This window comes from Mustelus asterias, chromosome 14 (assembly GCF_964213995.1).
Source record: "Mustelus asterias chromosome 14, sMusAst1.hap1.1, whole genome shotgun sequence".
Classification (NCBI taxonomy): domain Eukaryota; kingdom Metazoa; phylum Chordata; class Chondrichthyes; order Carcharhiniformes; family Triakidae; genus Mustelus; species Mustelus asterias.
This window is the reverse complement of record NC_135814.1, coordinates 44,307,441-44,322,433: the sequence shown is the minus strand read 5'-3', so window position 1 is coordinate 44,322,433 and position 14,993 is coordinate 44,307,441. Positions and strand designations below refer to the sequence as shown.

Genomic DNA, 14,993 nt, shown 5'->3' with positions numbered 1-14,993 from the left:
ATTCACTATATAGAACTGACCTAGATTAGTTGGGCCCCATCTCCTCCTTTTGTGCTGTAATGGATTCAGTACTCTATTCTAAGATTATTTGCGCAAAATTAGGATTCATGAGATTGGGAGTAATACATGATCATGGATTGAGAATTAGTTAATGGTTAGTTAGAAGGAATAAACGGGTGAACAGGTTGCAATTAGTGGTGGACCACAAGGATTAGTACTTGGACTCCAGCTCTTTACATTAATGGCTGAAAAAGGGGACTGAGTGCAAGTTTTCTTATAGTTGTTTGGTAACACAGAACTTGAGCATTACTGTTAAAAAAACTACCTTGTCAAAGCTTTTAGTCTTACACTCTGGACAATCACAAGAATACCAATGTCAAGAGAAACAACAACATTATACTGCATGAGAAGAGGCTGCTACTTGGTTGGCATGTGGGCTCTGGAGAAGCCATTGGGAAAGCACCAGTTTACAGTGACTGACAGCTAACTGCCAAGTATTGTTTGAAGTTTAAACGAGGCAGCTTGACCTTAATTGACCAAGACATTGCCCTATTAAATAAACCAGCAGAGGGATACCACTTCTTTTGTTTTATTTTGTAAGTGTGGCTGGCTAGGCCAGCATTTATTACCCATCCTTAATTTCCCTTGTGGTGGTGAGCTGCTTTCTTGAACTGCTGCTAGATGCACCCCCACAGTGCTGTTAAGGAGTGAGTATCAGAACTTTGGGCCAGCAAAAGTGAAGGAAGTGAGTTTTTTCCTAATTAGGACGGTGACTTTGAGGAAAACCTCCAGGTGGTGGTATTCCCATGTGTCTGCTGATCTTGTCCTTCTAGATGGTAGCAGCCGTGGGTTTGGAAGATGCTGCCTAAGGAGCCCTGGTAAATTCCTGCACTGTATCTTGTAGATGGTACACAATGCTGCCATGGCTCATTGGTAGGACAGTGTGAATGCTTGTAGAAAGAGTGCCAATCAAGTGGGTTGCTTTGCCTTGAATGGTGTTGAGGTTCATGAGTGTTGTTGGAGCTTTATTCATCTGGGCAAGTGGAGAGTATTCCATCACATTCCTGATTTGTGCCCTGTAAATAACGGACAAGCTTTGCGAAATCAGAAAGTGAATGACTCAGCACAGGATTCCTAGCCTCTCACCTGCTGTTATAGCCACAGTATTTATATGGGTAGTCCAGTTCAGTTTCTGGTCAATGGTAGCCCCCAGGATGTTGATAGGAGGGGATTCGGTGATGACAATGCCATTGAATGTCAAGGAGTGATGGTTGGATTCTCTCTTGTTGGAGATGGTCATTGCATGGCACTTGTGTGGTGCGAATGTTACTTGCCACTTGTGAGCCCAAGCCTAGATACTATTCAGGTCTTGCTGCATTTGGACATGGACTCCTGCAGTAACTGAGGAGTTGTGAATTATGTCATCAGTGAAGTTCCTTACTTCTGGCCTTATAATGGAAGGAAGGTCATTGATGAAACAGATGAAGATGGTTGGGCCCAGAACAAGAGTGTGTGAAACTCTTGCAGTGGGGTCCAGAAACTGAGACGACGGACCTCCAACCAGCACAACCATCTTTGTTTGTGCTCCAACCAGTGGAGGGTGTCTCTCTTCTCCTCCCCCACCCACTGCCCCCCGATTCCCATTGGCAAGATGCTACCCTTGGTCAAATGCTGCCTTGATGTCAAAGACAGTCACTCTCACTTCACCACTGGAATTTCAAATTTTACGTCCATGCTTGAACCAAGGCTGTAACGAGGTCAGGGGCTGAGTGACCCTGACGGAACCCAAACTGAGCATCAGTGAGCACATTATCACTAAGCAAGTGCCGCTTAATAGCACTGTTGATGACCTCTTCCATTAGTTCACTGATGATTGAGGGTAGACTGATGGGATGGTAATTGACTGGGCTGGATTTGTATTGCCTTTTGTGTACATAACATACCTGGGCAATTTTCCACATGTAGCTGTATTAGCTTGGCTAGGGGCCCGGCTAGTTCTGGAGCCCAAGTTTTCAGTACTAATGTCAGGGCCCGTAGCCGTTGCAGTTTCCAGTGCCTTCAACTGTTTCTTGATATCATGTGGCTGAAGACTGGCATCTGTGATGCATGGGACCTCCAGAGTAGGCTGAGATTAATCATCCACTCGGCACTTCTGGCTGATGATTTTTGCAAATGCTTCAGCTTTACCTTTTGCACTGATGTGCTGGACTACTCCATCACTGAGAATGGGGCCTTTTGTGGAGCCTCCTCCTCCAGTGAGTTGTTTCAATTGTCCACCATCATTCATGACTGGATGTGGCAGGACAGTGGAACCTAGGTCTGATCCATTGGTTATGCAAGTATATAGCTCTGTCTATTACTTGCTGCTTATGCTGTTTGGCATGCAAGCAATCCTGTGTTGTAGCTTCACCAGGTTGATACCTTATTTTTAGATAAGTCTAGTGTTGCTTCCGGCATGCTGTCCTGCAGTCTTCATTGAACCAAGATTGATCCCTTGGCTTGGTGATAGAGTGGAGGATATGCCGGACAATGAGGTTACAGATTGGTGTCGAGAACAATTTTGCTGCTGTTGATGACCCACAGTGCCTCATGGATGCCCAGTCTTGAGTTGCTAGAGTTGTTCGAAGTCTAACCCATTTAGCAGGGTGATAGTGTCATACAACACGATGGAGTGTATCCATAATGTATAGATGGGACTTTTTCTCCATAAGGACTGTGTGGTGGCCACTCTGACCCGTACTGTTACGGACAGATGCATCTGTGTGCAGCACGCAGGTTGGAGAGGATGAGGATGTCTTTTTATTGACTACAGCTCAGCCTTCAACACCATTATCCCAATAAAACTCATCTTCAAACTCCACTGCCTAGGATTTGGCTCTTCCCTCTCTGACTGGATCCTAGACTTCCTAACCTGCAGACCACAATCAGTAAGGATAGGTAATGACATCTCCTCCACGATTATCCTCAACACTGGTGCCCCGGATGGCTGTGTCCTCAGCCCTTTACTATACTCCTTATACACTCATGACTGCATGGCCAAATTCTGCTCCAACTCCATTTTCAGGTTTGCTGATAACACCACTGTAATGGGTCAGATCTCAAACAATGATGAGACAGAGTACAAGAAAGAAATAAAGAATCAGCTGAAATGTTGTGATGACAATAATCTCTCCCTCAATGTCAGTAAAACAAATCAGTCATTGACGTCAGGAAACACAGTGGATGACATGCCCCTGTGTACATCAAACGTGATGAAGTGGAAATGGTCGAGAGCTTCAAGGTTTGAGGTGTTCAGCTCACCAACAATCTGTCCTGGTCCCTCCACGCTGACACTATGGTTAAGAAAGCCCACCACCGCCTCTTCTTTCTCAGAAGGCTAAGGAAATTTGACATGTCCACTACGACTCTCACCAATTTTACTGATTCACCATAGAAAGCAACTTTTCCGGATGCATCACAGCTTGGTATGGCTCTTAATCGGACCAGGACTACAAGAAACTACAAAAAGTTGTGAGCGCAGCCCAGTCCATCAAGCAAACCAGCCTTCCATCCATTCACTCCATCTACACTTCCTGCTGCCGCAGAAAAGCAGCCAGTATAATCAAGGACCCCACATACCCCTGACATACTCTCTTCCACCTTCTTCCATCGGAAAAAAGACACAAAAGTTTGAAAACACATAGCAACTGCCTCAAGAACAGCTTCTTCCCTGCTGTCGTCAGATTTTTGAATGGTCCTATCACAGATTAAGTTCACACATTATCCTCACTATATTCTGCACCCTATCCTTCTCCCCTATGTACTCTACGAATTGTATGTTTTACCTATATAGCTCACAAAAAACAATACTTTTCACTGTATGTCAATACACGGGACAACAATAATAAAACCAAATCAAGTATGTTTTTCCCTCTTGTTGGTTCCCTCACCACCTACCACCGACCCGGTCTAGCAGCTATGGCCTTTAGGACCAGCCAGCTTGGTTAATGATGATTCAATTGAGTCACTCTTGGTGAGCAACACTGGACTTCCCCCACCTGGAATACATTCTGTGCCCTTGCCACCCTCAGTGCTTTCTTCAAGTTGTGTTCAACATGGAGCACTACTGATTCATCAACTGTGGGTGAAAGGTAAGTTGTGATCAGCAAGACGTTTCCTTGCCCATGTTGAGGACAGGACAACTCTCTCCGTACTGTATACCACTGTGACACCTGCTCATCAAGGAACCATACATTACAGGCAATATCCCAGACACCATCCCTGGGTCCTGTTGGTGGGACAGGATATACCCAGGATGGTGACGGTGAAGTCTGGGACATTGCCTGTAAGGTATGATTCCGTGAGTCTGACAATGTCAGGCTCTTGCTTGATGAGTCAAGACCAGCAAGTACAATGGGTGTACATGTTCCTTCTGTCTGTGGCGGAGACCAGCTGAGTGCAGTCCTACTCAAATAGACAACAGTGCAGGGACATTGGAAGAGGAAGATGAGTTCAACCACATTTAAAATTGTAGACCAGTCAAGAAAGGATAGTTTCCTTGTCACAGGATGCCATTATGACTTTGATACGGCCAGATTTTGTTACTGCAGTGAGGAAACCAGATTGGAGGGATTCAAAATTAGAGCTCCTGGAAAACTAAGCATGGATTTGAGAGTTGACCACACATTACAGGACTTTGGAGAGAAAAAGGTAGTCAAAGATGGACAGTAACTTGCAAGTACAGTGGAGACAAGGGTTAATTTTTGAGGATTGGAGACAACATTTTTAAAGAGAGAAAGTGAATAGCTGAAGCAACGGAACTGTTAATAATATTTAGAAGTTTATTTGTGTCACAAGTAGGCTTACATTAACACTGCAATGAAATTACTGAGAAAATGCCCTAGTTGCCACACTCTGGCACCTGTTAGGGTAGTCATGATGTGGAGATGCCGGTGTTGGACTGGGGTAAACACAGTAAGAAGTTTAACAACACCAGGTTAAAGTCCAACAGGTTTATTTGGTAGCAAAAGCCACACAAGCTTTCGGAGCTCTAAGCCCCTTCTTCAGGTGAGTGGGAATTCTGTTCACAAACAGAGCATATAAAGACACAAACTCAATTTACATGAATAATGGTTGGAATGCGAATACTTACAACTAATCAAGTCTTTAAGAAACAAAACAATGTGAGTGGAGAGAGCATCAAGACAGGCTAAAAAGATGTGTATTGTCTCCAGACAAGACAGCCAGTGAAACTCTGCAGGTCCAGTCAACTGTGGGGGTTACAAATAGTGTGACATGAACCCAATATCCCGGTTGAGGCCGTCCTCGTGTGTGCGGAACTTGGCTATCAGTTTCTGCTCAGCAACTCTGCGCTGTCGTGTGTCGTGAAGGCCGCCTTGGAGAACGCTTACCCGAATATCAGAGGCCGAATGCCCGTGACTGCTGAAGTGCTCCCCAACAGGAAGAGAACAGTCTTGCCTGGTGATTGTCGAGCGGTGTTCATTCATCCGTTGTCGCAGCGTCTGCATAGTTTCCCCAATGTACCATGCCTCGGGACATCCTTTCTTGCAGCGTATCAGGTAGACAACGTTGGCCGAATTGCAAGAGTATGTACCGTGTACCTGGTGGATGGTGTTCTCACGTGAGATGATGGCATCTGTGTCGATGATCCGGCACGTCTTGCAGAGGTTGCTGTGGCAGGGTTGTGTGGTGTCATGGTCACTGTTCTCCTGAAGGCTGGGTAGTTTGCTGCTGACAATGGTCTGTTTGAGGTTGTGCGGTTGTTTGAAGGCAAGAAGTGGGGGTGTGGGGATGGCCTTGGCGAGACTCTCTGATCAAGACCTTTGATCCGGACCTTCAGAACACCCTCCATGCTCTCAACCCACGTACTCCCCGCGTTGGAGATCTCTACTGCCTCCCGAAGATACACAAGGCAAACACACCCGGCCGTCCCATCGTATCGGGCAATGGGACCCTGTGCGAGAACCTCTCCGGCTATGTCGAGGGCATCCTGAAACCCATTGTACAACGAACCCCCAGCTTTTGTCGCGACACGACGGACTTCCTACAGAAACTCGGCACACATGGAGCAGTTGAACCAGGAGCGCTCCTCGTCACAATGGATGTCTCGGCACTCTACACCAGCAACCCCATGACGATGGCATTGCTGCAACGGCCTCAGTGCTCAGCGCCAACAACTGCCAGTTTCCAGATGCAATTTTACATCTCATCCGCTTCATCCTGGACCACAATATCTTCACCTTCAACAACCAGTTCTTCATCCAGACACACGGAACAGCCATGGGGACCAAATTCGCACCTCAATATGCCAACATCTTCATGCACAGGTTCGAACAAGACTTCTTCACCGCACGGGACCTTCAACCGATGCTATACACTAGATACATCGATGACATTTTCTTCCTTTGGACTCATGGTGAACAATCACTGAAACAACTCTATGATGACATCAACAAGTTCCACCCCACCATCAGACTCACCATAGACTACTCTCCGGAATCGGTTGCATTCTTGGACACACGCATCTCCATTAAGGACGGTCACCTCAGCACCTCACTGTACCGCAAGCCCACGGATAACCTCACGATGCTCCACTTCTCCAGCTTCCACCCTAAACACGTTAAAGAAGCCATCCCCTACGGACAAGCCCTCCGTACACACAGGATCTGCTCGGATGAGGAGGATCGCAACAGACACCTCCAGACGCTGAAAGATGCCCTCATAAGAACAGGATATGGCGCTCGACTCATTGATCAACAGTTCCAACGCGCCACAGCGAAAAACCTCACCGACCTCCTCAGAAGACAAACACGGGACACAGTGGACAGAGTACCCTTCGTCGTCCAGTACTTCCCCGGAGCGGAGAAGCTACGGCATCTCCTCCGAAGCCTTCAACATGTCATTGATGAAGACGAAGACGAACATCTCGCCAAGGCCATCCCCACACCCCCACTTCTTGCCTTCAAACAACCGCACAACCTCAAACAGACCATTGTCCGCAGTAAACTACCCAGCCTTCAGGAGAACAGTGACCATGATACCACACAACCCTGCCACAGCAACCTCTGCAAGACGTGCCGGATCATCGACACAGATGCCATCATCTCACGTGAGAACACCATCCACCAGGTACACGGTACATACTCTTGCAATTCGGCCAACGTTGTCTACCTGATGCGCTGCAAGAAAGGATGTCCCGAGGCATGGTACATTGGGGAAACTATGCAGACGCTGCGACAACGGATGAATGAACACCGCTCGACAATCACCAGGCAAGACTGTTCTCTTACTGTTGGGGAGCACTTCAGCAGTCACGGGCATTCGGCCTCTGATATTCGGGTAAGCGTTCTCCAAGGCGGCCTTCGCAACACACGACAGCGCAGAGTCGCTGAGCAGAAACTGATAGCCAAGTTCCGCACACACGAGGATGGCCTCAACCGGGATATTGGGTTCATGTCACACTATTTGTAACCCCCACAGTTGACTGGACCTGCAGAGTTTCACTGGCGGTCTTGTCTGGAGACAATACACATCTTTTTAGCCTGTCTTGATGCTCTCTCCACTCACATTGTTTTGTTTCTTAAAGACTTGATTAGTTGTAAGTATTCGCATTCCAACCACTATTCATGTAAATTGAGTTTATGTCTTTATATGCTCTGTTTGTGAACAGAATTCCCACTCACCTGAAGAAGGGGCTTAGAGCTCCGAAAGCTTGTGTGGCTTTTGCTACCAAATAAACCTGTTGGACTTTAACCTGGTGTTGTTAAACTTCTTACCTGTTAGGGTACACAGAGGGAGAATTTAGCATGACCACTGCACCTAACCAGCATGTCTTTCAGACTGTGGGAGCAAACCAGAGCACCCGGAGGAAACCCACACAGACACAGGGAGAATGTGCAGACTCCGCACAGACAGTGACCCAAGATGAGAATTGAACCCGGGTCCTTGGTGCTGTGAGGCAGCAGTACTAATGTCTGTGCCCCCGTGCCATTAACATAGGGAGCAAAAAGGGAAGTTGGATGGCCAATAGTTTCATAGAAATTGGGTCGAGAGAACAGAAGTTGAGTCTTATGGATAATCTGAGCTTGGAGAGGGCATATGGAAGGGGTCATTTTATGGAACTTTATAGGACTTAGAAATAAACTGATGAAGTAGATGCGAGGTTTTCCTAGGTCAAGTCACAGATGGACATGATCTTAAATCATTGTCATGCTGTTCAGGAGGGAAGTTAGGAAGCAATTATTCATGCAAAGGGTAATAGAAGTGCAAAGTAGTCAATATTTGTTCAATTAATAATTTTAAATTAGAGATCAATAGGTTTATTTCCTAGCCAACAGTATTTTGGCATACGAAGTCAAGGCAGGTGGATAGAGTTCAAATATAGATCAGCCATAATTGTGTTGAAAGGAAGAGTATGCTTGATGGCTGAATAGCCTCCTCATGTTCCTATGTACTATGGAAATGTTTCCAGTCTTTGAAACTGTTCAGTTGACTACAGGAAACGCAGAAGGCTGCAGATGAAACCAGCTTCACAAGTATCTTAAAAGAAATACCTGGTATACACAGCATTATCAGATTTCAATGAAAAAGACTCAATCCCTTTACTTAGCTCTTACAAATTCAGAAACGTGGTCTTTACAAATTGTATTTTATCTGTTAATTCAGAAATGCATTGAAAACATTATCTTAGTAATTCAATAAAATAAGCATTACCATTAAGTAAAAACATTATGAACATTGTATTTAAAGCATGAAAACGTTTAAAGGAACAAAAGCAAGTTTTTATTTTTTAATCCCAATTGTAGAAACTGAAATGTGTATTCTAAATAATTTTAAAACAGCTAAAAATCTATGAAAGATATATGCTAGCCTGCCTTCTTTTCAAACTTTATAAGAACTTTATTTTCTTCTATTATATTTCCAGTGTGTCTGGACCAAATACTATTCCCCAGCTGACGAGTTAGAAAAGTGAGCATAGTACTATAGAATCCCTACAGTGCAGAAGAGGCCATTCAGCTCATCAAGTCTGCACCAGTTTTCCAGAAAAACATCCCACCCAGGTCCGCCCCTCCACCCTATCCCTGCAACTCCACGCATTTAGCACGACTAATCCACCTAACCATTGAACACTAAAGGACAATTCAGCACACTCAATCCATCTAACCTGCATATCTTTGGACTATGGGAGGAAACCAGCGCACCCGGAAGAAACTCAATTGCATACGGGGAGAACGTGAAAACTTCAGACAGTCACCCAAGACCAGAATCGAACTCGGATCTTGGGTGCTGTGAGGCAGCAATGCTAACCACTGAGCCACCGTGCTGACTTATCATGTGACCTTCTCACTTATTTGTCAATGTCACCACTGGATACAGCTGCCACAAAGTCTGCCACAGCATAGAGATGACTAGCTTTTTCCTTTTCCATCTGTTAAGATGCAACTTGTTTCCTTTCAGCATTTGCACCCAAGGGCCTGGCCAAGGTCAGAAGTTCACAGAGCAGATGTTTATGCAATACAGGGCCCAAATGCACATATTAAAATAATCCATGAACCAGAGAGTGTGGAATGCAACACCAATCATGTTGGATCTGGTACGATAATAAGAGGAAAAAAACAATCTTTTGCAAAGTTAACATCCAAATTTAATGATCATTTAATTTCAGATAGAATGCCAACAGTGAAGCTTAACGGACCACTGCCCTCAATACAATTTTCCAATGCATTTACTTGGAAATCTGTGCTTCCAGCATAAAAGATTAAACAGAATTAATGAACCAATGCGACCAGAACATAAATAATGTTCAAAGGATATGTGACTACTTGTTGGTAGTCAAGAACAGCTGCCAAGTATATCTGTAGCTCCAATAACCACTAAATATATTACAGATGGTTTGCAAATAATTGCCCCAGTTACAGCTATTTATTGACAGATAAAGCTTATCTCTCAAGAATTAATTAAAGGCAGAAAATGTTGGTGGAGACTTGGAATGTTTATCTACATTAAATATTGATTTAGTGTCTCAGCCATTTCTGCATTCCCCACTATTAACTTGCCAGCCTCATCTTCCATGGGATCAACATTCACTTTAGCTACTCTCTTCCTCTTTATATACTTTTGGAAACTTTTGCTTCCCATTTTTATATTTTGCGCTAATTTTCTTTCATAATTTACCTTTGCTCTTTATATTACTTTTTTTAACGACCCTTTGTTGATCTTTAAAAGGTTCCCAATCTTCCAGTGTACCACTGGCCTTTGCAATACAGTATGCCTTAGTTTTTGCCTTTATGTTATCCTTAACTTCCTTGCTTAGCCATAGACGTCTTTCCTCTCTCTTACCACCTTTCCTCCTCTCTAGAATATATGGATTTCTAAAGCCATTCAATCAGATTCCACATTGGAGACTATTTGCAATAATGAAAATGTGCAAATTAGGAGACAACATTTTCCCTAGTGACATGATAGTTCTAAATGCCCCCCTTTCTATAACATTTGCATTTCTGTTACTACTGGGATAATACTAGTGTTCCCCCCCCCCCCCAACACCCCTCAGCAGTCATCACCAGCATCTCCCTCTCCTTAACGCAAAGCGTCGTTGCAGGCCCATCCCCATAATGAGGCTCCCACTAGGGTCCACTCCTAGCACTGTACCCTGGCACAGGTTGGCACTGCCAGTTTGATAGTGCCAACCTGTGCCAGGGGCTGTGCCAGGCCACTGCCTAGGCATGTCCTTCCCTGCTGGGGGCTATAATCACCTTTGCATCCCTGGGGGAGGATCCCCATGACAGGTTCATGTCTGGGTGAACTTGTTGTAGACCTTGTTGTGATGTCACGTGAGCGAGGTCTGAAAATATGGTGGGGGGGGGAATATATGGCGGGGGCTGGAGTGGTTAATGATACTCAAATATATCAAAATACATTTAAATAAGGTTCTCACCCTTTGTGAGCGTGAACCTTGCCACGACATTGGCAAGGGGTGGGAAAAATCGTGGATTTTCTCTATGGATTTTCAACTCACGTCGCTGTTCTCTTTGACGGTGGGCACAAGCTGAAAAGTGTCCCCTCTGTTTCTCTCTACTGAGATGCTACCAGATTGCTGAGTATTTCCAGCATTTTCTGTTTTTAGATTGTGGATCTCAAATTCTGTGTTTTTTTTTCAGACTCTTAAAATTTGGAAGTCATTCTTGTAGCTCTGCAATTCCCAATGCATACAATACAGAGCTGACACACAGCTGGACCATATAGTATCCTGGTACACATATTAAAGGACAGGATTTTTATGTGAAATTTTAAATTTTGTCTTGCAAGAATATTTGTTTTATTCCACATTTGACTTTAAAAAAATACTTCCCCTTCACATTTAGGATGATATACAAAACTCTAAAGGCTAGCCAATGTCGATAACACTTAAGACATAGAATGAAAATGGTAAAATCAGACCCTAAGTGCTGAATCTGGGTGTAATGCAGATCCGACTTAGAAATCTGCTTTCAGGTGCCCCCATACGCTCTCAGCCATCTCCAGTTCCATTCGTGCTGTGGGCAGGGCTTAGTGCAGCCGAAACGATTGGAGCTCTGAACTGCGCATGCGCAGTTTGAAAACAATTTGTAAAAACGCGTCGGTGTCAGATCGCTCCCGGGCCGCAGAAAGCAGAGAAAGCGGCCCGGGAGCGAAAAGCCAGTGCACACACACATCACTGTCCACCTTATCCACCCCCCCACTACCCACACACATCACTGTCCCCCTTATCCACCCCCCCCACTACCCACACACATCACTGTCCCCCTTATCGACCCCCCCACTACCCACACACATCACTGTCCCCCTTATCGACCCCCCCACTACCCACCCACATCACTGTCCCCCTTATCCACCCCCCCACTACCCAGACCGATCACCACCCCTGCCCCCTCTCCTCCCCACTGATTGCCCACAGAGTGGCAGCGGACCCCCCTGCCCCTACCACCAGAGATCCATCTGCCCCCCCCACCCCACCAGAGATCCATCTGCCCCCCCCCCAGCAGTGAGTGAGCGATCGGACCTCCCCCCCCACTCCCCGAGATACATCTTACCCGCCTCCCCCCCCCCCCCACTCTGACAATGAACTGGCCTCACTTCCCCTCCCCCTCCAGAGGAACATCTGACCCACCTCCTCCTCCCTCCCCACCAGACAACGATCAGCCCTCCCCCCCACCACCAGACAATGGTTGGCCCTCTCGGCCCCCCCCCCCCCAGAGATACATCTGACCCGCCTCCTCCTCCCCCCCCACCAGACAACGATCTGACCTCACTCCCCTCCTCCTCCCCCCCCCCCCAACCAGAGAATGATCTGACCCGCTTCCCTCCTCCCCCCCCCCCCACCACTGATCTGAGTCAGACAGGCGTTGGAAACACTGAACGTGCTCTTCAGAAGCTGGAATGTCCGTTTCAGACTTTTATTTAGCAGGTCCATTACGGCGCGGTTCCGGATTGGCAAACGCGGTGGTAAAGGGGAAATGCTGATAAAGTTGGGCAGGCAGTTCATTAATTCAATTTAAATGCATGCAAATGCATTTAAATTGTCATTGCGCGCGTTTTGGGCGTGAATCGAATCGCCGCCATTCCCGGGTTTCGGTAAAATGGCAATCTGCGCAGGTGCGGATCGCGATAATGGCCTCTCACCTGGCTTTACCACATTTTCGCGCCCGTTTAGGGCTCATAACGTCAAGATTTTGTGACAGGTGTAAAACAATCTACATATAAAGGACATAGTTATGTTTCAGTTGGCTTTTTGACCTGGATCCTAAAAGTTACAAGCAGCTATAATTTCCTTCTAATTACCTCAAAGGTACTACAATTTCAAATTTAAACCACGTTCTTCACAGAGAATACTTGAGTAGCGGCTTTGTGATGGGATCAGGTTAGGTTATTTTATCACCTAATTATCACCACCATTTTATAAACTAATTGCCATGTTAGACAGCGCATAATGTCAATAATCTGGAATAAATCTTTGTAGTTTACAATGCAGTTGCTATTTTTGCTCTGGATGAGCAGTAACTCAGTTTCCATACATTTTGGTGAATGTCATTGCAAGTGCACAGTGCACAAGTAGTAGTACTGCTGACATCCTTTTTCTTGTAGGTAAACAGGAATTTCACATTGCTCCTATCTTTAACCATATTGACCAATGAACTCAGAAAACCTTGAAGCAACAGGTTTCACAATTTGAACAGATTAAAGGTTCAGCTTGTTGCTATTTGAAGTAGCGCATGGAAGAAAAAACAAGTCACATAAAATTCAAGTGCGTGAAAGATTTAATTTTTAACAAAATAAGAAGCCATTACTTTTCCGTATTGTTATTATTTAAAATGACTTCAAATAGGAAGCCAAAATGAAAGGTTTGAAAACAGATGCATACACAACACATTAGCCATTTAAATAAGGCAAAAATGCAGGTAGTGAAAATAAAAGTGTCAGCATTTTCATAATTGAAAGTGATCTGCACCTTGAAAATAAACCTGCGTTCAAATAATCATAAAGACCACACTTATTTTAATTCCTAAGTCTTTACCTTTGCCATCTGTGCCTGGACACCATTACCCTTTAAGGCAGCCACTGCCTTCTGAGCAGCAGCTGGACTGTCGAAATCCACAAAGCCGTAACCTGAAATGCAACATCGGAGAGCAGAGTTACTATTTAATCAAAGCCTCATGAGTTCATTAAAAATAGATGAAACACCTGCATTATTGTCTTGACAACATTCATTTAATATATGTATCTATTACTATGGACAGTGTTCTCCAGGAGGCACATAAGAAAATAAGCTTCAACAGGAAAGGAAATGGTATCAGAGCCTTGTTGAATGGATTTGTGATATGTTCAGTGTTACATTGGTACTGGAATAATAGGAGATTACAAATATAGCAAAGATAACATGGGAAAACTCAGATACCAAAAATTACACTCCGCTAAACTTTGTGCACCATCTTAGAATTCATATGTACAACCACTTTTTCTATTCTAAAATCTTATGGAAATGCTTCAAGGCATTGTAAAATAAACATGAATTATTTGAAGCATGTGATTGTATATAACATGATTTGATGTCACTTATAGTGTTAAGCTTAGCAAAGTGCTCTATATTCACAGTTTTTCTAAATATGCATGAGGTCAGCTATGTGAATGGCAGTGGAACATCTATGGACAGGGAAACTGCTAGACAAGACAGGTAGGCAGGCAATTTCACCATTACTCATTTTTGGCACCAGGAACAGACTCTGATTAGAAGGAACATCATAAACAACATCAAAATTGTGCATAATAGGAGAATATAATAGACACAATGAAATAGAACCAAATAAACTAGCAAGTTGCTAGAAATACTGTGTGCCCCGATCACCCCTGGATTAGTGCATTTCAGAAAGGCTGAATGCTGGGAGTTTTCCATAATATTTAGCTTTGCAAGTATGCATATGGTGTTACCAGTTACAAGTGCCACTTGATGCGTTAGCAGCCTTCTTGTTCACTCTTAAAACTCAACAATCCATGGAGGTACCAACAAAAAAATGTCAAGAGAGGTTTTAAAGCAATGAGTGGAATCATAGTGGTGTCAGCGCTGAGGTAACTGGAGAGGTGAATTTGAAAAGTGACATCATAGATAATTTAAGGGAAGGGACAAGCACAGCCAGAGGAAAAACAAATTCCCAAATGCTCAATTATTTATTCACACTTTAATAATTAAGTATATAGTACATTAAACAGCTACTTTAAAAACTTAGAGACAAAGATAAAAACCTGTCAGTTATAATTGAATGGCCTCCTTTTGCATTGTACCAATTCTGCGAAACAGATAAATAAGCAGATCAATAAATATACAAAGCAGGTATTGACAGCAGCTCGTCCTATACAATGGAAGTTGTCACACCAGGCTCCAGCATTGTTAAGGTTCATTGTGCTGTTGATGGAGTGAATCACTTGGTCCATCTTGAGTAATCGCAAAGATCATGTTCGAG

General features: G+C 44.5%; 1 protein-coding gene across 9 annotated transcripts in view; it reads right to left on the bottom strand.

Annotated features, from left to right (window-relative positions):
- The window catches only part of LOC144503629 (RNA-binding motif, single-stranded-interacting protein 1-like), a 240,687-nt gene that overhangs the window by 109,349 nt on the left and 116,345 nt on the right, over positions 1-14,993 (bottom strand). For all 9 annotated transcript variants that reach the window (XM_078228267.1, XM_078228268.1, XM_078228271.1 and 6 more), the window contains one exon: positions 13,553-13,644. In XM_078228267.1, coding sequence (XP_078084393.1) covers positions 13,553-13,644 — 92 coding nt within the window. The remainder of the gene's footprint in view (positions 1-13,552; positions 13,645-14,993) is intronic.